At 38.1% G+C, this 23801-nt stretch overlaps 1 protein-coding gene across 2 annotated transcripts in view; it reads left to right on the top strand.

Moving 5' to 3' along the window:
• The window catches only part of TPD52L1 (TPD52 like 1), a 49238-nt gene that overhangs the window by 17567 nt on the left and 7870 nt on the right, over positions 1-23801 (top strand). The window contains exons 2-5 of one of the 2 annotated variants that reach the window (XM_058020127.1): positions 1388-1503; positions 6585-6733; positions 16777-16878; positions 23347-23361. In XM_058020127.1, the coding sequence (XP_057876110.1) occupies positions 1388-1503; positions 6585-6733; positions 16777-16878; positions 23347-23361 (382 nt within the window). The remainder of the gene's footprint in view (positions 1-1387; positions 1504-6584; positions 6734-16776; positions 16879-23346; positions 23362-23801) is intronic. The other variant, XM_058020128.1, reaches the window with a different exon arrangement.

Genomic DNA, 23801 nt, shown 5'->3' with positions numbered 1-23801 from the left:
AACATTTTGTGCTTAAGGGTGGTGATCTATTTCTGCATATGGTGCCAAGCAGGGGTTCAGCACCTGTGTTGCTGCTCTTTATCTTCCCACTCAGGGAAGATTGTAATTAACAAGGCTGAATTCACTCCATCATGTTCTGTGGGAAGTTGACAGTATGAATCGAATCAGTTCTGTTCTGTGAAATAGAAGGAAATCCAGGTACACTGGGGGACTCTAGGTGAAGGAAATGGCAAAAGGCTGGAGGGAATTTAGTTTTCTGCATGAAAATGTAAAGTACTCAATCTCAACAGACTTGTTCCTTGTAACCTCTGTTCTTTAACATCCAAACTTAACTAAGCTGTATTTTAATCTCTGTATAATAGAGTATACAGGCCTCTGTGGAGCTAGGAAAGAAATTGTTCTCTTCCATATTAAGCAGTATACAGGTCTCAGGAGTCAGCAGAGATGGCTCATTACCCTGCTGGGGAACTGAAATAAAGAGGAAAGTGCTGTCCCAGGTGTAACCTGGAGGAGATTTTTGTTCCACAACAGAAGATGATCTAGAATTTAAAACAAGTTCCAAAGTGACTAAAATGTTTTCTGTTATCTCATGGTTCGCATTGTTTTCTCTGCAGACCGTAAAGAATGAGTGGCTCTTCTCTTCACTGAATGATTGGGAGATAGGAAGTATTCTGTTTCATCAGTACCTATTATGTCAGGCAGGCCCTGGTCTTGCAAGCATTTGTGTATGCACTTACCTTGCTTATTATAGATACTGACCCTGATCTGGGGCATGCAGAAGAAAGTAACAAAGTCCAGTGTATCTGTCTCCCCTTCACAGGCTTAGATTGAGCAAGCGAGGAATGCTTCTCATTAATATTCAGAAAATTTAAACAATAGGTGTGGCATTTACTTCTGCAAACTGTGTGCATCTGTAAGGTTTCAAGTTGCTGCACTCAGAGGTACTTTTAGAGAAAACTTGGCTCTGTAATATACTTCCTTTATTATTCACTGTACTATTGCTGCTCTTCACATCATTGATCCACATTAGCCAGCTTTCTTATTTTGAGGAAAAAGCCTTCTTTTTTTCTTCTGTATTGTTAGAAGCAAGAAAATGCTTTATCAGGGATTAGTAGGGTCCAAGGTGATTAATTTGTGGGAATGAGTGGTGTTTATACATATTAAATTGCTCCTGTGCAGAAACTACTCTCTGAAACTTCCAATAGCTTTTCAAAAGTGAAGAGAAGCTGAATGCAAATGATTATAGCAGGAAAAAAGTTTTTTTTTCTTTGTTTGGTTCTTTTTTTCCCTAGTGGGTAAATACTATATCATTCTTGGATTTTAGGGCAGGCCAATACAATAGTTGAAATAAGGAATAATGGTTGTCTTGACCTTTTAACTTTTTAAGGCCTGTTGGAAACTCAGCCGTTCCATGAAGCAGATGAAGATGTGGTCACTGATGTTGATTTCACCAATATGATTTCTGAAGAAGAAAAAGAAGAGTTAAAGACTGAGCTAGCCAAGGTAATGAATTTGATTTTCTGTGAGTGTTAGTGTTTCTACTTCCTTAAACTGGAAATATTAATTTTAGGATGAAGTATACATCATAAAGGCATGCCTTTCCTTTTTGGTAAAATTATTCTAGGCAACAATAATGTAGCTTATAATTTGCTTATATACCTGTTTTTCAAAGGTTAAATACCTTCTACTTGATGATTGTACTGTAAAAGTCAAAATGCACATTCCCATTGTAGTCAAGACATTATAAACATTTATTTATAAATGTTCCTTGAAAACGAATGAAAGGTGTTCTCATTAGATCTGGTATTGTTGTTACAGTGGTTGAGCCACCTGATAGAAAAATTGCTTTTTGTTGTGCTCAGAGGAAAAGATAATAATGATGGTTACAGAAGAGGCTGATGATAAAAAGCACAGTAATTTTATCACATTTTGTTTCCTTTAGCACTGATGTGTTTTGAGAAGGTAGTATCCTTTTTCAGGAGTCTGGAACTTAGGACACTATGAAGAGGCTTAAAAATAATAAGGAGATGGGAGGAAAAAGTGTGAACCACATGATCTCTTTATTACAAAGACTAAAGAAATTGTCTAAATTTGGTCTACCATGGAAGGATGGATTCAATTTTAATTATTACTGCTGAATACTGCAGTAAATTGAAATTCTGAAATGAAAAATGAGAGACTGGGGAAAGCTGTAGGTTTAATTTTTTTTAAATACAAGTCAAATAACAGAAATCACAGCCATATGAATGTGAGGAGTTGGTTTTGCCTTAACTGGAATACTTAAATTGATATTAAGTTGTAGTACTTAGAATACTTAAAAAGTACTTACAAGTACTCTAAGAAGTAACATCTGTAATGACTTTCAAGTAATTTACCTGCAGTGCTGATTCAGGATTTTCAAGTGAAACAGAAGACTGTTTTTTCTCTTAAATATTTTATCAATCTTTGTGTTTCTGAATTAATAGTTAACTTTTGCTTCTTTGCTGATCCTGTTACGTCTGTAAATAATCAGAAGGAAGCTGAAAGTTTACATACTCAGTTTATCAAAGTAGTTAGGAGTTGGCGTATTCAATACTGGCTTTTTATGAGGACTAGAGGCAGTGGGCACACTGAAACACAGTCGGTTCCCCCTGAACATCAGGAAGCATGTTTTTAGTGTGTGTGTGACTGAGCAGTGTACCCAAAGACGTTTTGGAGTTTCCATCCTTGAAGATATTTAAAAACTGTCTGGGTACAGTCCTGGGAAACATGCTCTAGGTAGGGCTTGAACCAGATGTGCTACAGTGCTCCCTTCCAGCCTCAGCCATTCTGTGATTCTCTTCTCTGGTGAAGGGACTTCACAGGCAGGTAGAAACAAGGAAGGAAAAAAGGCCAGAACTTCCTGCAATCATCTGAGAATGATATGCCTCTCTCAACAGAATTAATCTCAAGTGTTTCTGGGTATTCCTTCTGCTTACTGATCGCCATAGGAGAGAGAATTCTCGTTAGCCTGTGCTGGAAATGCTTTAATTCCTGTACTAACATACAAGTGAGAGATTGCCTGTCAAATATTATGATCTTGACTGACCTCAGAATTATTTTCTGAATTCCTCACAGCAGTTTACTGACATGCAACTGATGCTTAAAAGTAAAATAAAACTGATAATTATGCTAAGAAAGGTTTGAGAAACTTCAATGTAGAGTGAACAAAGTCTGAACAAAGTCTAAAGTTAAATGAGGTTTATGACTTATAAAAGGCTGCAAAAAAATGTGTGACATTGCCTCCTTCACAAAGAAAAATTTGCTAATGTGGGAATTGGGTAATGTTTCCTTTTGCAAATCTGTAAGTCTTTGCTTGCAAGCCCTTTCTGCTCCACCAATGATAGTTTTGTTTTCTTCAATGTTCTTATGTGCTAAGTAATACCTCTGAGCCTGTAGGAACAAGCACCTACTGTTTGATCCTACAGGCTCAAACAGTCCTGTTAGAGGGGTTCTGAGGGGTAAAAATCTTACTGTTCTGAGGGGTAAAAATCATCCTTAATTCTTCTATCAATAGTTAATAAAATGGGGATCTGTTTGTGAGCACTTGTTGTGCATTTATTTAAGCAGAAAATATGTGCTTCATCTCTGTGTTGTGTATCTAATGTGAATATTCTTTGTTTTCTTCCTCCTTCTCACTCTGACAATAGGAGAGGAACAAGCGCTACTGTTTTTCTGGCAGGATTTTTTTTGTGTCCTCTATTCCTATTCTCCTGCTAATAATCTCTTTTTAATGGAAACTTCTCAGAACATGGACTTGCTCTGTTCCTGTATTTGTAGCCTAGCTAACACAGCAGGGCTCTGACTCTAATCAAGCCTTAGGATTTCTACAATGAAACTAAAATGAGTAACTCTTACAGAAACTTCTAACAGTCATTTGAATTTACAGAGGTCAGCCTGACTTTTCAGAATAACAGCAGAAAATTGTAGCCCAAAAGCTTCACATAAGGCCAGGAGGTTGTTTGCAGAGCAGATTCCCCCCGCCCCCCTCGCTGTGAGGAGCATTGTACAATGACTCTTGAGTCATGCTGGGGGCTGAGATTTTGAGCTACCTTGCTCACTGCTGTCAGTTGTCCTTCCATTACACTCATCAAAGTACTCATTTACTCTTTGGTGTCTTCCCCCTCCCACACCTTCCCAGAAGGAGCTATCTGGTTTGATCTAGCTGATGCACGGCATCAGCAGTGTGTGTTACTGCATGTTTGTTCCCAGTTTGAGGAAAGATTATAATGATACCTTTTTCTGCAAACTTATGGGAGATGTACTGTATGATATGCCGATACTCTTCTGACTCTGTTGCACTTTGAAAGAAGGGAACCATGATAATTACAAGCTTGTATTTCTGTTGACTGAAGCGCTAGTTTTATAATAGAGTTATAAGCATTTACAATAGTGGACTTAAAAAATTCCTTAAGAAGTGATGCCTGACTTCCATGAGAATTAGGTTTGTTACATGCTTAAATGCTTTTCAAGATCCTACTGTAAGTCCCTAATCCTTTCTACCTACTTCAGAGTCATCACTGATATTTGAGCACTTGAGGGCGGCTTTGTGTCTGTCATTATTTCAAAATGATGGAAGCTGAGGAGGATTTTGTCAATTCAAAACTGATTGCTGTGTTATAAATAATAAATTACTTTTCTTTAATCAAAAATGTTGCTCATACTTCTGCCATTGAGCACAAGGCTAATGCTTGTTCAGATTATCACAGCTTTAAAATGTCTATTCAATGGAACAGATGGAAAGTAATTTTAATAGAAGACCCAAAATCTTTATATATCCAAGTACCTGATGATCAACCTAGTGCTGGCCCATAAGTGTCCTGGTATCAGTTTAAGTAAAGCTCTTTAGCAGTGTTGCACAGGTAGTCATGCACTAAGGGGTTTGCTCTTGGTGAGAAAGAACCAAAAGGAGCTCTGAACTGCTGCCTGAGGAATGCTGACATTTGTGCTTTCTTTCCATAAGCATATAACCAGTTATTTTCTCAGAAGAGAGCCTCTTGACACCTGCATCTTGACAGTATTCTATTTGCAGGTTAGGAATATAATGGAGCACACAGGACATGGGGAGGAACAAAGCAATTTGGATTGCTGTGTATCTAACAACAGTACTGGTGAGGTGTTGGCATCACAGGCATTGGTCAATATTAACATCTACTTCACTCAGGTCATGATTTTGCTCTGTGTTCATAGCCTTGCTGCTTAATTCCTGAACTGCTTGTATATTGAAATAGCAGGTAATGACAAAAGAAACTGATAGCTGGGGGATTCAAGGATGTGACTTTACCAAGAACAGTGAGCTTGCAGCCAGTTTTACAGTGAGGCAGAATGCTTGAATGTGTAAAATAAAATAATGCTGGTGCTGATATCCTAAATATAGCCTTGGAGGTCAGTACTGCTTCAGCTGGTGCTTGCATCATTCCCTGCAGCCAATGGAGTTAAATCAGAGGGAGACTGTGGCTCCAGGGAACTTAGCATATGGTAATCAGATAAGTTGCCATATGTTACCTTACTAACATATGGAGGAAGGAACACAGTTGGTAGGGGAATTTCTAAACCTGAAGTGAAAGGCAGCTGCTCTGGTGTCGCTTGCCCTTGTTAGCTTCAATATCTTAGTGTGCTGCTTGTGTAGATTAGCTTGGGATGCTTCCAGGTGAAGAACACAAACCCCTGCTCACTTGCAGGAGTGCTGCCCAAGGAGCAGGATTCTGAGCCAGTGGGCAGGACCATTCTGGAGTCCCTCTTCTTACAGTCCTGTTTTCTGGTTCTTGCCTTGGAAAACACTGGTTTTGGTTAAATGTTTCAAAAAATGTTTACTGCAGAGAGAGTTATATTGCTCTGTTTGGGCTGGATGGATTCTTTACAGCTTGAAATTGCAGTTTGGTTAAATACTAGGATCTTTGGAAAAACTAATCTGCTCTGTCTTCTGAGTGCTTTTATGCTTTAGGTACTGATCACTCATATTAATAGTTCAACTATAAATTTTTATGTTACAATTTTGAAATATGTAGGGCCTAAAATACATAAATAAAACTCATATGACAAGGATATTACATTTGATGGTACTCTCAAGTCATATATTATCATGCAGCTTTTTCTTTTTTTTTATCTGCTCCTAAGAATTTGCATATGTTTTGTTCAGGACCAGAAGACTAAAAACCTGCAAGTATGAAGTTAAAAGCCTGTGCATTCAAATAAATATATTTGATTGAATTTCCCAGTCTTCTCTTGTCCTGTCCATTCCCATTTTACCAGTGAATGAAAAGCTGGTATTTGAGACTCCTAATGCTCCAAGGCAGATTTGGGTGAAGTCGCTTCCTTACTGGATAATTCTCTCCCTTATCAGATGCATGTGTGTGATGGTGAGCATAGGTGACACAGAGGCATTAATTTAACAGAGTGTCAGCTCTGTTCTAGGCATGCCTTTGTGACCTCCACAAGCTCTTGACTCAGTCTCTCTAGGTATCTATGAAAAGCACAAGTTTGTGAGATTCATTTAGCCTCTTAACACTGCATGTGTTTATCATTCTGTAGGAACAGGCTAACTCCTTTCTCCTTGTTTCCCTCAGCTAGAGGATGAAATTTCAACTTTGCGGCAAGTGCTAGCAGCCAAAGAGAAGCACCTGGTTGAAATTAAACAAAAACTTGGCATAAGTCTGATGAATGAACTGAAGCAGAACTTTAGCAAAAGCTGGCATGATATGCAGACAACTTCTGCGTGAGTACTGATCTTTATACTTACACATATGAACATACCATGTTTTTCTAAAACTCTTTGGGCTGAATTAATAGCAACATTGGTAGAAAGAACCACCCACCTTCATCAAGTGCTGTCTGAAAAGTCATTTGCTTTTTTTTTTAACTCTTCATTTGACAACCGAATTTGACACTTAAGGAGAAGAAAAAGTGAGCTTCTCCACAAGTGAGCTGAGCTGGGAGTTGACAGCAAGGAAGGCAGGGGGCAGTGGCATGCATCATCCATGAAGGAGCAGTCTCACAATACCTGACCAAAGAGACCAGAGCAGTCCAATGACAGCAAAGAGGGTCAAGCCAAGAGTTCAGACCTCCAAGTGCCTCTGTACTGATGAGCCAAGTCCTAGATCAAGCCAGGGAGTCAAATCTGTGAGTTCAAGATCTGTGAGGTACCTGGACAGATACAGGCATTTCATTAATATGACTTGACATTAAATTCAGTCTAAGCTTTGGTATAGGTCCCAAATGAAGGGAAAAGTTGCTTAACAAGCATTCTCCCAACTCTTGCACAACATTTTCATCACAGTCTTACCCAAGGTTTCACAGCTGTGCAGTGCCAGATCTCACTTTGAGCTGCCAAATTCAGGGGATGGGGGGAAAGCATTAACAGTTCCTCTCGTGCTGACAGAGACTTGGTAAAATATGTTAAAATGTACACTTTGACATCAAAAGAACTATTCTTTGTATTTTCATGAGAAGTCAAATAAGGCATAAACCCCTTAATAAAAATAGAGTTTGTATGTCTCCTGTCTTTCACTGTTGGGCAGTTTCTCATCTAGGTCCTGCTTCTCATGATGTGTCATTAGCAGGGGTATCACTGTTGCCTTGGTGAGGATGTCTGGCATGTGCTAGGAGAGAACAGTCTAGAGACACTAAGCTTTAGAAGAGAGGAGGGGCACAAGACATCTGAACTAGGATTACTGGGAGAGACCAGCAAAATTTTGAAGCAAAACCTTTCATTTTTACTTGAAATTTGCTAGCAAGTTCCCAGATAGGTTTTTATTTTTCCTCCACATTGACATTTTCCACAAAGATAGACTTAGGGGACTTTTTCAGTGTGGTAGCTGCTACTTTTTATTTGAGATGAGTTTCAGAACTACAGTCCATTAGGTGGTAAGTGTCCAGAAATTGTTATGTGGAACTGAACAGCAGGAGTCCCATTTTTGCCCCAGAAAATTCTCATGTTTATGGTCCAACTGCTGTATAATTCTGCTAGACACTCATGCCAGAACACCAGTGCTGATACAAATCATGGTAATCCAGCATTCTTAAGAATGGATGTGTTGAGTAATAGAGGTGATTCATTGTTGCTGTACCAAAATAGCAGTGGGGCAGCATTATTCACCAAGATTCTCTGATTTAGGAAGGATGAAAAGCTTGGTTTTTTTTTAAAAAAAAAGTTCTAAATATTTACATGCCTGTGGTTTAGGTTTCTAAATCCACAGTTACTCATTTTAAATTTTAAAATGATCTGGTTTTAAGAGGTGAAATTTTGTTTCACCTAGCTGGTGTGCTTTCCTGTAAGTTAAAACTTCTTTTCTTTAGCAGGGAGCTTTTCAAAGCCGCTGAGCACCAAGGTTTTTTTTCCACCTATTGTAATGTTTTTAAGCTCTCCATTTAGGGATGCATTCTTAGATTTAGAGTGGACTTAGAGGAAGAGGGGTGGACTTCTCTCAGTAACAGTCCTGTAAAGTGTGCTTGACCACTAGTTAAGAGTCATGACCTTACTTACAGGATGCATGCCACCTCTACTGACTAAATTTAAACTTGAGATTTTGACTATAATAATATAATACTATAATAAAACCTATTTTAAAGCATTTACATTTTAAATGGTTGGCCACAAGTTCATTGTTAATTGCTTATACTATTCAGTGCACTGGTGTTTAGTATAATCTATTATATTGTAATAGAATGTGTTGGGGGAGGCAAAGGGTTCTGCTGTAGAGCACATCAGTAACTACAGAGCAAATGATTGCCTTGGGTTTGGTTTGGTTTCATGGTGGTAAGGCATTCAACTGGAATGGCTTCCCACACACACCTTTTTAATGATTGGGTTTTCAGTGAATAGAGGTGGGTGGATATTCAACTTCTAGCAATGCAAGTTTTTTACATTTTAAAAATAGATAATTCATTCTTATTTAGATGCCAAAAGCAGGGTCATGTTGGTGGGTTTTGAGGTTATTTATTTTAGCTTCAGAAATAATTACAAATGTCTTTACATGGATATTTGTAAAGACCATAATTCAGTTTTTCTAATTATTGTTCTGCTACAAAAGAAAGGTTTATATAACCTGAATGCATTATATTCCGTTGAAGCTTCTAGGTAGTGCTTCTGTAAAGTTCCCCCAGGTCTCCTTACCTTCCATACTTCAGATTTTCACCATACAGTGGATTAAGGTAGAATATAGTATTTATGACAATTAACCCGGTTTTATACGGAATCACAGAATATTTGAGGTGTTAACAGCAATGTGAGAAGACTCTCTGGTCCAACTGACTCTTTCAGTCAGGACCAGCTAGAGCAGAGTGCTCAGGACTGTGTTCAGTCAGGTTTTGAATATCTCCAAGGATGGAGATTCTACAGCCTCTCTGGGCAACCTGTTCCATCTTCGATTGCCCTCACTGTGAAAAACATTTTTCTTAAATACTAAAATGTCAATATATTTTAATATTTCTTGCATTGAATTTGTGCTGACTGCCTCTTGCACTTTCACTAAACACCACTCAAAAGGGCTTGCCTCTGTCTGCTTTCCTCCTTTCATTAGGCTGTTTATACACATTGATGAGATCCTTCCACGAGCCTTCTCTAAGGTGACCAGTCCCAGCTTTCCCAGCCTCCTCATATGAGAGGTGCTCCAGTTCTTTACCATCTTTATGCACCTTTGCTGGATTGCTGGACTTGCTCCAGTTTGTCCATGTCTGCCTTGTACTGGGAAGCACAGACCAGGACCCAGGTGTGGCCATAGCCAGGGGTGACGGGGAAGGATCACTTCACACAACTTTGCTGCAAAGGCACATTGCAGACTCATGTCTGGTTTGTTCTCTACCAGGATTCTAGGCCTTTTTCTGCAAGGCTGCTTTCAGCTGGTTGATCCCCAGCCTCTACTGGGTTAGGGAAAAGCTCATGAATTATAGGCCAAAAAAAGAGAACTGTAAGTGCTGGCTCCCAATAATATGTTTCCTAGACATGGCCCTGGGCTATTTTTAGATGGTGACTATTTTCAAGCCTTTTTAAGAAGGCTTCAGTGTTGCTCTGTTCTTGCATGTGATATTTAATTAAGATTTGGGACAAGAACATTCAACATGGACTTGGCCTTTTCCTCCAGAGGTGGAATAAAGATCAGTTCATTGAATATTGACTGAGCTATGTGAGCAAGCTTAGTTCTGCTGAGAGGAAACTTGAGGACAACTGCATAGGTTTCAACAACCATTGGGAATTTACTGTTTTATAGTTCAAATTTCTGCCAGGACACAGGAAAATAGAAGGTAATAGTTGCACTGCATGTGTTTTAGCCTTACAATCTATGGTACAGGCAGTCTTTGTTAATATAGCTTTAAATACATAGTAATGCGTTCCAAAGTTTCAGAACTTTTTCCAGTAAGTCAGATATAATTTGTGGACAGCCACAGGCCTACTGTGACTTCTAGGAATTAAGTAAACTGTGTTCCCACACACATACTTCTTGTGAGAGGTAGTAAAAGAAATGTGGGTGTTTCTGTTCATTGCAATGTGTAATCACCTTTTGACATTTTCTTCTCTAAATTTGCAAGTAAATGTAGCAGTTGTGTAAGTGAAGAAATTGTGTGTTGGCTTTAGCAAGTACATTACCTGTGAGTGGGTCTGTGCTATATGGAACTAAAAGGAGCCTTTCCCTTCCACTTCCTTTGCTTCCATTGGGTCAGACCAGGCAACCTTCATACTGTCTTCAAAGAGAATTATTTTGCTGCTTTTCCACATGTGTCTCTGGCCTTGAATTTTAAAGGGTAGAGTAATAAGGAGAAATAACTTTAAGAAGTTAACTTACTCTGTTCTCATTGTTCCTTGTCCAAAAGGTGTATGCCCATTTGTTTGCACAAGAACCTTCAGCTAATGGAAATTCAACAGCAAGGTTAGGGGATCTGTTCCGGATCTTCATTTCTCAGAGAAAAACCCACTGTAATTTTCATGAGGCACCAGAAAATATAAACATGTATATTATAGTGATCTTTATGTGTGTATATCTAACTGTAAGGATGGGAAGGGAGGCCTGAATGTAAATTGAGATCTCTGATATTACAAGGATTAAAAATATCCAGGAAAGAGTTAGTCAAAAAATAGGGGAAGGGGAAAGAGAAGGGAAAGGAAATGAAAGGGTAGAAAGGGAGAGGAAGAAAGAAAAAGAGAGACTGGGATGTGTTTAGTCTTGCGTAATTTTTTTAATCTAATGTGCAGTACATAGCCCACAGACAGTGTTACTGATACAGTTTAAAGTGGGATGAACTGCCTCTCATGTCTTAAGATCAACTGTGCTTTAGCAAAGATATTTTGGCTTTTTGGCTGTTCTGTCTGGAGTGTAACCGTAGCACACTTTTCTCCCCCCCATTCTATGCTGCACTGCACAAATAATGCATTTCAAACAACTGTATCCCATATTTTTCCCATGTGTTGGAAGTTTACAGAGCAGTACAGCCCAGAATATTTGTCACCTTTGTCTGGCACTGACCTGTGACTCTCTCCAGCCTATTGAACAGCCAAGTCACCTTCCAAGTGCTGCACACAGATTGCTGCTGCAGCCTGCAGAGGTTCCGTTCCCTCAGTTCTCTCCTTCCTCTCCCTGTGGGAGAGGAACTACCTGGGGCTTACTTCCTTAGATTTAGGTGTATGTACCTATCCAAATGCCAGCACTGTTTCAGCTCATTCTTAACATTCCTGGCAATGGGAAGGATGACAAAAAATACATCTGTCATTTGGTTTTGAAGTTGGAATGAATTTCAGGAGATTACTAAAAAAACCTTCCAAAACAAAAACCTAAAGTAATGCACAACAGCTTAGAGTTAATTTGTGGCAAAAAATGACAATACGAATGCTCATAGAGAATGTTTTATGTACCTTTTATCTGTCATATATGCATTTGTCTCACTGGACTATTAGCATAATTTAGTTAATGCTGAGCCATGTTTCTCCCAGAAAATCAACAGAAAAAGAGTTTTGTAGCTGAGAGTTTCTCAGGGATCCAGATGCTTTAGATCAATTGCAGAAAAGTCATTCTTAAGATGACTAATGGTTTGAAAACTGAAAAGAAGTAAGCTCCATAGGGCACAGCTTGTGCTACCAGGCTCTGCTCTGCTGTATGGTTTTGTTGTTAATTGTTTGCATTCTGTTACACCCTCTGTGAGCCTTATCACAGGCAAGGCTTTCTCAAATGGATTAATTTTGCCAGCAAACATTGATGGAGAGGCATAATGCTGAATGAAGATGAACTAATTAGCAAATGTACTAATTTTACAGAAGCTGAATTAAAATTCTTTATCATTTACTGCAGTACATCAAATGTGCAGCTTGAGATGCAAAATATAAATATTATATGTGTAGCCTACTTCTGTCAGCACAGTCTGTATTACACCTGTGAATGAAGGGTACATTTAACTCTGCCACGTGAAGGGCAATTCTGTACTGAGATGAGATCAGTATGATTGTCCTGTCATATCCTGCAGATGATGTTGGCCATTTAAATGTCTAGTTCTGTCTATATGGCTGCTGCTTGGCTGTACTCTCTATAAAGCACTGGTTCCTTCACATGTTTTATGAAACAGTATCTCTTCATATTTCCTTTCACTGTCTGTAAAAACCACAGTGAGATATATATAGTGAGATCTGGTTGTCACAGGATAGCATAACCTAAATGTAGTATATGACGCTGTCAAGTGAAAGTGCAGTCAGAAGATGCAAATCTACTTTGTCTAAATAGTATGTTACAGCACTGGAGACATGAGTTATCTTTAAAGCTCCTTTTAATTATGTTGGGCATGTTATTGGAATATAACTGCAATATCAGCATGTTTTGTGATAACCTCTGATAATCACTTTTATAAATAATTGCTTCTGTTAAAGAACTACCCTATTTTAAAAACAAAATTATCATCAGAAGATGGATGAAATTCTTAGGTTAATGTCATATATAAAGATAATGCTCAAATGTTCACAGGTGAGTGTTATTTACAAGTTTAAAATTGAGACAGCAGTTGATATAACTTATTTGTTTAATCCCTCATGTCTATGAAATACATTATAAATATTTATTGTTAAGTGCTGAGTGAAAGCACAGAATATGAGCCTTGTTAACCATTACCAGCAATTCTTCTGTGCTGCAGAGTATTTTCAGATGGCACAAAATCAGAGCAGGATTTCCTACTCTAACTGAATAAATCAAGTAGGCTGTTTCTACTTTTGTTGATGCTACTTGGTGTACTGCTGATGGTGCCTTTGTATGGGTGTAATGATGTATTTGTGTAAAAATGCACTCAATGGCTTGGATGGAAGGTGGTCTTTCTTGAATCCCTGTATCCTAAATTATCTGAGTTTGTTTTTGCTGGAGTATTTCTGCCCGTAAGTTTTGGGGTCACCGGTTGACCTGAGCTGCTGGCTGGCTGATTCCTAAGATGCTGTTAGGTGTCTCCATGAGCTGGTGGTCAGCACTCACCCAAGGATTGCCAGCAGTGGCTGCTGAAAGGAGGAGAGTGCCCAGGTATTGTAGATGACTTAGCATGCAGAGCATTTGGTGGTGCAAGGAGGACTTAAACCATACCCAGAGCACTTTTTCCAGGTAATAAGTGTTTGTAGTTCTTACCTGGAATATCCAACTTTATTTCTGCAGGTAAAGGTTTCTGAAAATTATGTAAGCTTCTCAGTGCATTAAAACAAAAGTACAAACTGCTGTGAGTTACATGACATGATGAAAACTGCTTGGTCAGGTGATTAGTGTGCAATACAACTGAGCAGATTCCCAGATGACAGAGAGAATATGTTGAAGAGATCATTGTTACCAGAGTGCTTGGCAAAGATATCAAATGGATGCTGTAAATATGAAATAACTATGAAGATAAATATATCTGAGCTAAAATACAGTGCATCGTACATGCAAATATCAACACAGCACTTACTAACTACAGGAAGGCAATGTGCTCTGTGGAAAGATTATTTTTGAAGAAGGCATAGTCATATATGTAATGGTGGAGAGATGGTAATGGGCAGGAGGGTTAATTTTTAAGCTATCAGAGAGCTCTGCTGAGATGCAAATTATTTTTTCTTGTCTCTGCTGACAGGTATTGCATGTTATGCTCCATTTTCACCTTTGTTATTTTGTTGTTCCTTAAGGCTCTTCTTCAGCATTGCTGAAGGGAGGAGGGGACATGTCATAGGTCATTTTTGCTGAAGTTGGTGCTGAAAAAAGACTAGTTGTGTAACAGTTTTAGCTGGATTTGTGCTCTTATGTAATGTCAAAAGTATTAGGAACACAAAGGCAGTCTCCATGTCTTCCTCACTAGTGGAAATAGTGGAGGATGTTTGGTTTATGGGATTTACAGAGAAAACACAATATTACTGGAATGCCAAAATCAGTGTCATTCCAGCTACTTCCCTGAAGATATGTTCTGACCAATGTAATGTTCAGAAATATGTAGGGGACTCTAATGTTTCTCAGTGAAATTTGGGTCTCTCCTGTATGGTGCATTTTGGACTGTTCTCCAAATAGTTTTAGACGGTGTGAAGAACTTGCAGTGAAAAGGTAAGACATAGAGATATTTTATCATAAAGTTAAATGTGCCTATAAATAAAATTAACTCCAAGGTGTCATTTCAAAAAATCAGTTTAGAGGGATATCTGAAAAGTATTTTTATTATGTACATTCAACCTGTACATAAATAGGTTGCACTACAAAGGACCTTTTAGACTTGGAAGTCAAATCTTGGTCTTCATGTTGTCATCAGCAAATTTCCACTTGTGCTGAATGGTTTAGGAAGCTTTTCTGTTAGCAGATTCTTTAAGACTTGTATGCCACAGGCAAGAGAATATTTGATTTTTTTCTTTTTCATGGGCAACTCTTACCAATAAGCTATGTGCTTATAGTTTGCCAGTAGAACCCTTATTTTAGGGTCTCGTCCCATTCTAGTTTATGAGAGTATATCTGCTGTCAGCAAAAGAATGACATAGCTATTGAACTAGTTAAGCTAGAGAATGAGGCCTCAATGAAATAAGAGTATTGCATTCTTGCCATGTCCAAGGATGACTGGCTGAGAAGAAAGGAGATTTGGTAAAAGACAATCTTTTCCATCTTCTCTCTGCTGTGCTAGAATAAATAAAGCAAGCATAACCATTGCTTCTTCCTTTCTAATTATAATTTGTGTTCCTTCTGTCAGTGTTGCAGTGTTTTAGCCCTTGTTATTCAACAGTGTCAATGTGTTTGGTTCGGCTTATGCAACTGGAGACCCCTAGAAATTCCGTACCCTAGTCTTCAGTTGCTCCCTGTGGATTGCCTTGCTAGTGAAAACAGAGACAAGCACCTTCATAGAAGGAGCCCTTTCACTTGGCGGTTTAAGAACTTGTTAGATCAGTAGGATGTTGTGGCTTAGGAACATAAAATTCTAATATATTATCTGAAAGGACAGAGCATTATGTGGCCTCTGCCATCGAAGCGGTGGTTTGTAAAACACAGTCCTGAAGAGAGCACTTTCAGCAATAGGTCCTGCTAGGGCTAAAGCTATGTGACAAAATGTGGTGTGCCATACTGCAAATGTTACTCTTATTCCCCTCCTTCCTCCGCAAAGTTATTACTTTCATAATACAATATTTTATGTATATAATATTACTTTCATAATATAATAATTATATACATGATAATAAGGAGAAAATACCCTGTTGTAAGGACTTAGGCAGTAGGATTTTTTTTTCTTTATCAATTGCCAGTATATTTTGGTACACGCTCACAATTCCATAGTTTTTGTTCAAAGGAGAACGAGAACCAGTGGAGTTTTATTTCTGAATTTTTTATGATCATTTCTTGTCTGCCAACACACACCACAGGATAGAAGGCTGATTATATTGTGCTCTCCTTTTGTTACTAGGTCAGTACTTCTAATTCTGAGCTTGTCTGCGTCACTGGGAGTATCAGATAATTTACTCAGAAGGAAGCCTCTGACATGCTCAGAATTAGTTTAGTCAGCAGAAAGTCGTCTGTGCAGAAAAGCTTACTGATTACTCTGAGAGTGCAAGTTACCTGTACTGAAGGGTCTGTATGGGTCAGAGCATTTATTCTGAATCAGTAAATTAAGATGATTCTGTGTTTGAATCTGCCTGCTATTAGTGAAATTAGTGACATATTTTAAAATAATTCAGTCTGACTAAGAATATGCATTCACTCTCTAGGTTTCTTCATCTTTCTTTCTCTGTCCTTCCCCAAATCTTCCTGTAAAGAAGTTTTTAAAAGTGAAAAGAAAAGAAAATTGTGGAATGTGGAAACGGATTTGATGATTTTTTTCTATTTTAAATATCACTGAATCATTTTGAAGTCTATCTCTTAAATGTACCTAATATGTATATGCTTGAAAGAGCAGAGTTGTATTTGTCCTGATTCTTTTCTGTGCTTCAGACAGCAGATTTTGCCAGAAGATCAGTGTCTGCTGAAAGAATACTTACTTGATGTAAATATGATTTTCTGTAAACAAAGTTGTATCAAGCAGGTATTCCACAAATCACTGCATTCTGGTCTTAACCAGCATGCACTGGCCCCTCTGGGGGATGTTATCTGCAAGGGGGAAAGAGAGGATTGCTGAGATAAGGATTGCTCTGGAGAATCCTGCACTTAGGAAGCTGTGCAGAAATGGGCATCCTCACCCATGCTTGTTTTGAGCCAAAGTTACTATGTTTATCAACATTTCAGTGGATGGGACTCAGAGAGAAATTAGTTGCAGGGATTCTAGTCTCTCTTTGTTAATACTTAACACTATTTCTGTTCTATTTTTTGTTTCCAGCTACAAGAAAACACATGAGACCCTGAGCCATGCGGGGCAAAAAGCAACAGCAGCTATCAGCAATGTAGGAACAGCTATCAGCAAGAAGTTTGGAGATATGAGGTATCAGCATCTGCTGCTTCTCTGGTCTTATTTAGAGGACTAAATGTATAAATCATTTGTCAGCTCTTCATTTCCTTCTACGTTAGTGTTTTAAAGGTTCAAGTAGTTTGTAGTTAGAGTATTTAATAACATTCATGTTTTTAAGTGGAAAGAAGGTATAATGATGACCAAAGATAGAATTTTTATATAAGTCTTATTTTTGTTTTAAAAAGTACAGTCATAAATCCTTTTGTAATAACTTTGAAAACTCAAGGAAACGTATAAGTTTTCTTCATTAACCCAGTTTTTTTCTTATGTGGATGCTAGAGAGTAATATCATCTGAAGAAAAGAAGCCTACCTAGGAGCTGCTTGTGATAATACAAAAAACATTTCAGGCTATTTTTATTCAGTTTTTGTTCAAGACATACTGCAAAGTTTTGTTCTGCAGTTGTATAAAAATAGATATGATAGAAGTAACAGGAGTTGAGGTCAGTAGAACTGCCACTTAAAGGCAGCTTCAGTGTCAGGCTTTATATGTTGATGTATCTTTTAAAGTGTTGGTTTTAAAGTTCCTCAGTATGAGAGCAAAAATTGTATACTGTAAACCAGCATTCCAGTTTTCATTAGGCAGTAGAATTACAGAACTTCCTGAGTGATTGAAGGAGTTGATTTTTTTGTTATAAGTGGACATGGATAACTCTACAATTGTGTAATTAGGGTCTCATTCATTTATTAATAGTGCATATTATCCCATTAGTATGTACTCATTTTTTTTGTTATTTTGTCCTGTATGAGGTAACCATATCCTAAGATCTGTGTGCTGCAAATGACTGAAGCTTAGTTCATGGCAATAAAACCTTTTTTCCCCTCTTTTTATTTTTATTCTCGATCTTAAATCTTTAGAGTCCCCCCCCTTAATACCTACCTTTTACATACAGCTCAATAAATCCTCTAAGGAAGTACTTATGTTTTTCTAGGTGAAACTGAAAAAGGAAAATCTTCATTACTGTATCATCTGCTTTATAGTGTCTTTTTCCACACTGCAGTTCAAAATGGAAATGTAGTGAATGACTTGCAACCTTCATACATAACTTAGTTATGTATGAAGAGCTAAGAATTTTTTACTTGATACAGTTAAACATTCATGAGTAGTATATGCCTATCAAATGCTAGAAGAATAAGCAGGCATGCAATTATATTTTCTTAGTGTATATTTTTTAGTGTTCAGAAATCCAAGAGCTGAAAACTTTCTAAAACTTAAATTTGAGCCTTCATTTAAAAGAAAAAGGTTTTCCTTCATAAATTTATCATTTTTAGAATTTATTTTAACTTTTATGAGCTTTTGAAATTCATAACACCTCACGTCTCCCCAGAGGAATAGAAATTTATGTGGTAAAGTCTGTGGTTTATTTGTTCATTCATTCATTCCCTATTTGGAGTCTCCCTGGTCTTTCCTTTGGTGCCTTCTGGCTCTTCCATTATGAGAAACAGTGAGTGAGTTCTTCTGACCTTCATTTCATTCATTATTTCTTGTGGGTTTATTGTATTTCACTTCAGTTCCCTCTTTCCAGGCTCCAGTTGGATGAGTCACTTTCACAAGCCTTTTTGTTACCTTTGTTAATTCTTTCTGCCTTCCCTGCATTTATAGTTGTATTCTGTATTTTTGAGAAATGTATAAGATATGTGTGATGCATGTGGCACCAACATATTCCCTGTTTCATTTTATGTTTTCTTAACACTTCCTCTTGCAAAAAAGACAAGCCCACAGCTCAGCAAACAGGTCCTGTTGCTGCTTCCATGCTTTAGATCCTGCAGCAGTGACCAAAGAGTTTCTGTGTGAATACTTTGAGCACTGGCTCTAGATTATAGAGGGAAGGATGACTTAGCGGTTCAGGATTTCTCAGGTCCTGTTACTTGTGCCTTGCACATGGTGTGAGATTAACTACAAAGGCAGAAATGTCTTCACTGAAATACAGCATGTTCAGCCTTTAATATTTCCCTTAATTAATCACCATTACCAAATGCCTTTGTCTTACCTATCAGTATGGGCCCCCCTGCCCATGGCAGTCATGCTTCTGACATGGCAGATGGGAGGTGTTTATCCCATTAGCTCTTTGGCTCAAAGCAGAGGCTGAGTCCAAAAGCATTTTGATTAATCAAAAAGAGGATTTCTAGTGGCTTTCTTTGATTGGAATTATTACCTTGAACCTGGTTGGGAATTTTTCAGGACAATATGAAGTACCAGCGCTGCCTTTTTTGTGGATACTTGCTGCTTTCAGTTCTCAGTTAGGAGAGTTTTCTTGATGCTTGATGATGAATCAGCAAGTGGTCTAGCCAGGTTCCCATAGTCATAGAGAGAGTGGCGTGACTGGGACCTTCTGCATCTGCTGCACATCCCAAATCTGGAGTGATGGTCAGTATGCTTCCCTTAGCAACAAAGCTGGCCTAAATTCTTGGCTCAGCTTGGCCAGGTATAGTTCTGTGTGGGGTCCCATTACAAACCTTATCATTTAAATAACCTGATTATTAAAAATCTTCCCCCTCCCTTTCCAATCTCACTTGTATTTGGACACAAAACTGTAAAGAGGCAAGAATTTTCTGTGTCATTGTTGGCTTGCTGTTTTTGCTAATCCAAATAATTTTATTTCAGTGATCTAGTGTATGGATTATCACCACCCCCTCCCATCCTGCTGTTTTAAACAAACATCAGACTCTAGCTTAATTCTCTTGGTTAGGCATTAAGGCTGATAGTCACCAATGACATCCAGATGCAAATCCCTGTTCTGCTTTCACTCAGAGCAGACATTTGAAACTGATTTCTAAAATCCAGATGTCATCATAATTCCCAGTATGTTCAGCAGCCTTACCTCCTGGTGATGGTGATTTTGAAAGGGTTTGTAGACAGACTGACTAAATACTGAAACCCGCCTTCTTTATGAAACAAAATTCTGTTTTCTATATTACCTGCTACATCAACTGTACAGAGCACTACATGAAAAACATATTTCTGTTCTGAAGTTATTGGATCTTAATTTTCATTTTATCTCTAAAAGCATTACTAAAATATAATGTAAAACCAGGCCAGATAGACTCCCCCAAATGTGCTATTTTGTTATGTTAGTGTTCAAGAAGATAAAATCTGTAAGAAAAATCACAAAATTCTGTGTGTCTGAAAGAACAGATGCCACCCTTTGGGGACCAAGTGCTTTTCCTGCAGCTGCTGTGCTTTTCTTTCATCCCCACCCCATCTTCCCAGTGTCACTACTCTGTAATTCATTTTGTGCATGAGTAATCACTAGTGTTTTACATTTTCTGAATTTTGTATTAATAAGCTTGTAAGGGATCTTTACAGTCATAATGTATCCTATTTAATATTGTGTTTCTAGAAATACAAGAAATGCATATAAAACCAATGTACAGATACCTCTGCTTTAGGATACAAACCAGACACTAGCAATATAGCTAAGATAATAGATTCTTCATTAATAGGCCTTGTGATTTATTATATGCCATCAAGAATTTTTTTTTTTTTGCTCCTCCATCTCCAGCTCACATTGTCTCTTTTAATATTTATCTGGTATGGAAAGTTAAGAGGAAGGGGGTAGTCCCAGGTCACTCACAGGGCATTGATCAGAGGCTCAGATCTCTAGGTATTAGGGACTGCACTGACATTTTAACATGGCTCTTGCTAAGAAAAGCACAGATCTGATAGAGTTGGGGGTCTTTATCCTTTTCTCCTTTTCTGCTAAAGTTTGAATATTTTCATGCTATACTGCTGAACTACTCTGCAGTTGTCTGTATGAATCTATGTCTCATCCCTGCTGATGACCTTTTTAGAAACAAGTTGTGATACCAAGTGAGAGATTTTCTGGGTTTTGGGTTGCTTAAAAAAAAAAAAAAAGAGGAAAGAAAGAAAAAATAAACTATGTGCACTACACTACTATATGCACACTCCACATACATTGCTGCTACTCCAGTAAAGGTATTTAAAGATTAGGCTAACAAAGGCATGCATGCAAATGAGGATGTCAGCAGTTACATTTTGTATAGCTCCTTCATTCAGCTGCCTGGTACGTTTTCTTTAATTACACGATCACACAGACCCCTTTCAAATTCAGTGCCTGGGATGAGCCAGCTCTCAAGATGAATGAAGGTAATATAATGCCTCACTCCTGCCAGGAGTTGGAAGGCACAGGTGGAAAGACACAAAAGGCTGCAGGGAGGGACAGCCTGGGGCCGTGACTGTGGCAGTTGAATGTGCCCCGAGAACAGGAGGCACCAGAGGGGTGGAGGAAGGCAAAATTAATTCCTCTCCAGAGGTGCAAGGGGGATTCTGGGAACTACAAAGCAGATACTGGAGGAATGCATTAACCTGTTATTTTCTAAGCATCTAGAAGATAGCATGATAGCAAAAACATAAAAGGGTTTGTCAAGAACAATTACCTTGAACTGACAGCACCTGTCATAGAGGATAGATGGAAGGTAGGAGATGTGATAGAGCTTGACTTTGATAAGCCTGTCTGTATTTTTCTTGCAGAAGTAGAGAAATACAGATTAGGTGTTATTGCTTTAGCAGGAAGAGAGCATAGGGAATTGAAAATTGTATCCAAAGAATAGGTCTCAGTAGCTGACCATAATGTAGGATTTTGCAGGCATCTGTCCTGAGTCTGTTACCCATCAGCATTTTCATTGCTGGGTTAGATGAAAGTGCCACAATGGCATTGCTTAGAATTCCCACTGATTGCAGTGGCAGGGTATGCAAGCACTTTAGGCACCAGGATTAGAAATCCACATTATTTTAAATGGTAAAATAAAATTCAGTGTAGGAAAGTGTAACATGCTTTATTGCCAAATGGGGAAAAAGTTCAAAAGCAGACATGGGGAGCACTGACCATGCAGCTCTGCAGAGAAGGGCTACAAGCCTAGCCTTGTGGTTCACAAGTGCAGCTGAACAAAAGTTATTTCTGAAGGCTGTGAAATCTCTGTCATTTAAAGTTTTTAGAAGCAGATGGGGCCAAAATCTTTTGGTGATGGCTCAGGTATGATTAATCTGCTTTACCACTTTAGGAGTTGACTTTGGGGGTTTTTGTTGTTGTTATTGTTTGTTGTGGTGACAGAGTTTTTGCACAGCCTTTTAGAATTTCTGTGATGTAAGGATGTTCTGGGCACTTAAAATTGCTGTCAGATGTGAATTCCTTCAAATGCTGTAGCTGTCATGCCTGCAACTACCATTCTCAAACTTTGTGTCTTTTGGTACCCCTATAAAGGAAATAGCAATATTTCCTTTATATAAAACTTTCTTGCTTCAGAAAATTATTTCATAAGCGTTTCTTTTGCTGATGGATGAGGAAGTTGTTTTCTCTCACTTCCATGGACATTTGTCCCTTAATTTATGCTGGTTTTTATAGGTCTGCAGTAACAGAGATTTCATTATCATATGTCTGTGCAAGTATCTGTACTGGCATGGAGAAGGGGGTGGCTGGCTCTGTAGTGGGAGCCAGCAGGTAGTAAAAGGAGGGCAACAGTATTACTGAAACAGGTCTGAGCAGAAATGTGTTGTGAAGACAAACCCTTGACTGTTTGAGAAGCAGCAGTATACATGATGATGTGTATAACCTTGTAAATAAACCTGAAGAAATCAATGCTTTTCTTTGGAGCAAAGTATGAACATTGCACAGTAAATAATGCATCACACCACACATTGAGAAAGGATGTGAAAAATGAGTATTTGAAGGGATGTTCATTAAGTGCGCGCCACCTCTCTGGCTCACTGCATGAGGCAGGTGTTCCCTTGAAGTGGTCTGTAATTAAAGACTACATCAGTAACACAGATGAAGGAGAGGCTTGTCTGCCTCATCATTTCTCAACTTTGGAACATTAATGACATCCTTTGAATATTGTATATCAGTGTGTCTCTCCCAGTTCCGCCTTAATTAAGTTTCCTGAGAGGTGAAACACAGTGTCAAAGTGTTTCAAGTATTATTTTCAACAAAGAACAAGTATTTTAGAAAATGTTGTTTTAGGAATGAAAAACTCCTTATTTTTGGCATACCCTTTTTAAACTGAGAGATGATTAAGGGATTCAGAGGGAGAAAAACATCATTTGCTCTTATGTACTTGTAGAATTCCAGTTCATCTCTACTTTCTCTTTAATGATACTAAAGGAGGCTATGAGAAGAGAAAGCAGCATTGTTTAAATCTGTTCTAATGAAGAGAACACAAAATGTAGTTTTTAAAGATAAACCTTCTGTTTTTCAATGCATAAAGAATAGGTGACTGCATAGTGAAGGACTGAATGAAAATTTTTGCTTTGGGGGGATATGAACTGATCCACATTCTACTGTGAATTCCAGCATCAAGATTTGAATGTAAATTATTTTTTTTTCTCCTTGGGCAGTTTGAACATGCTACTGATGTGTGTGTCTATTTTTGTTACCTTTTCCTAATACTTTTAACTCTTGCTTTTCTTTCCTGTGCATCCACCCCAGATCGCATTCAATTAGGTAAGACACATTACTCTCCATGAACACTGCCTCTGTATTTGACAAGATTTGATTTATGGGCTGTAATGCAGTAACCTCTTTCCTTTCAGCATCATTATATGCTACTTAAACTGTTATGCCTCATTCTTACAGCATGGTGAATGTAACAAGAAAAGGATTGGACTAAGTTTTTGCCTTGAGTAGATTAATCTTAAATTCAAATAATGGACACATTCAAAAGATGTTGGTCTTGAGAAAACCTGCTTATATATAATCCCATTCTCTCAACCATATTCTTTCTGTCAGAGGTTTAACATGAACAACAAACAGTAAAAAGTTCTATTCAGCTGAGTTTTGTAAAGATTTTATGAAGTATTTAATTACCTCATCTTCAATAGAGCAAAAGTATCTTGGTCATGATTCTTTAAAAGTCTTGAGTCTTGGGGAAATTTCCAAGTTCT

This window comes from Melospiza georgiana, chromosome 3, assembly GCF_028018845.1.
Source record: "Melospiza georgiana isolate bMelGeo1 chromosome 3, bMelGeo1.pri, whole genome shotgun sequence".
Classification (NCBI taxonomy): Eukaryota; Metazoa; Chordata; class Aves; order Passeriformes; family Passerellidae; genus Melospiza; species Melospiza georgiana.
This window is presented reverse-complemented; position numbering and strand designations above follow the sequence as displayed.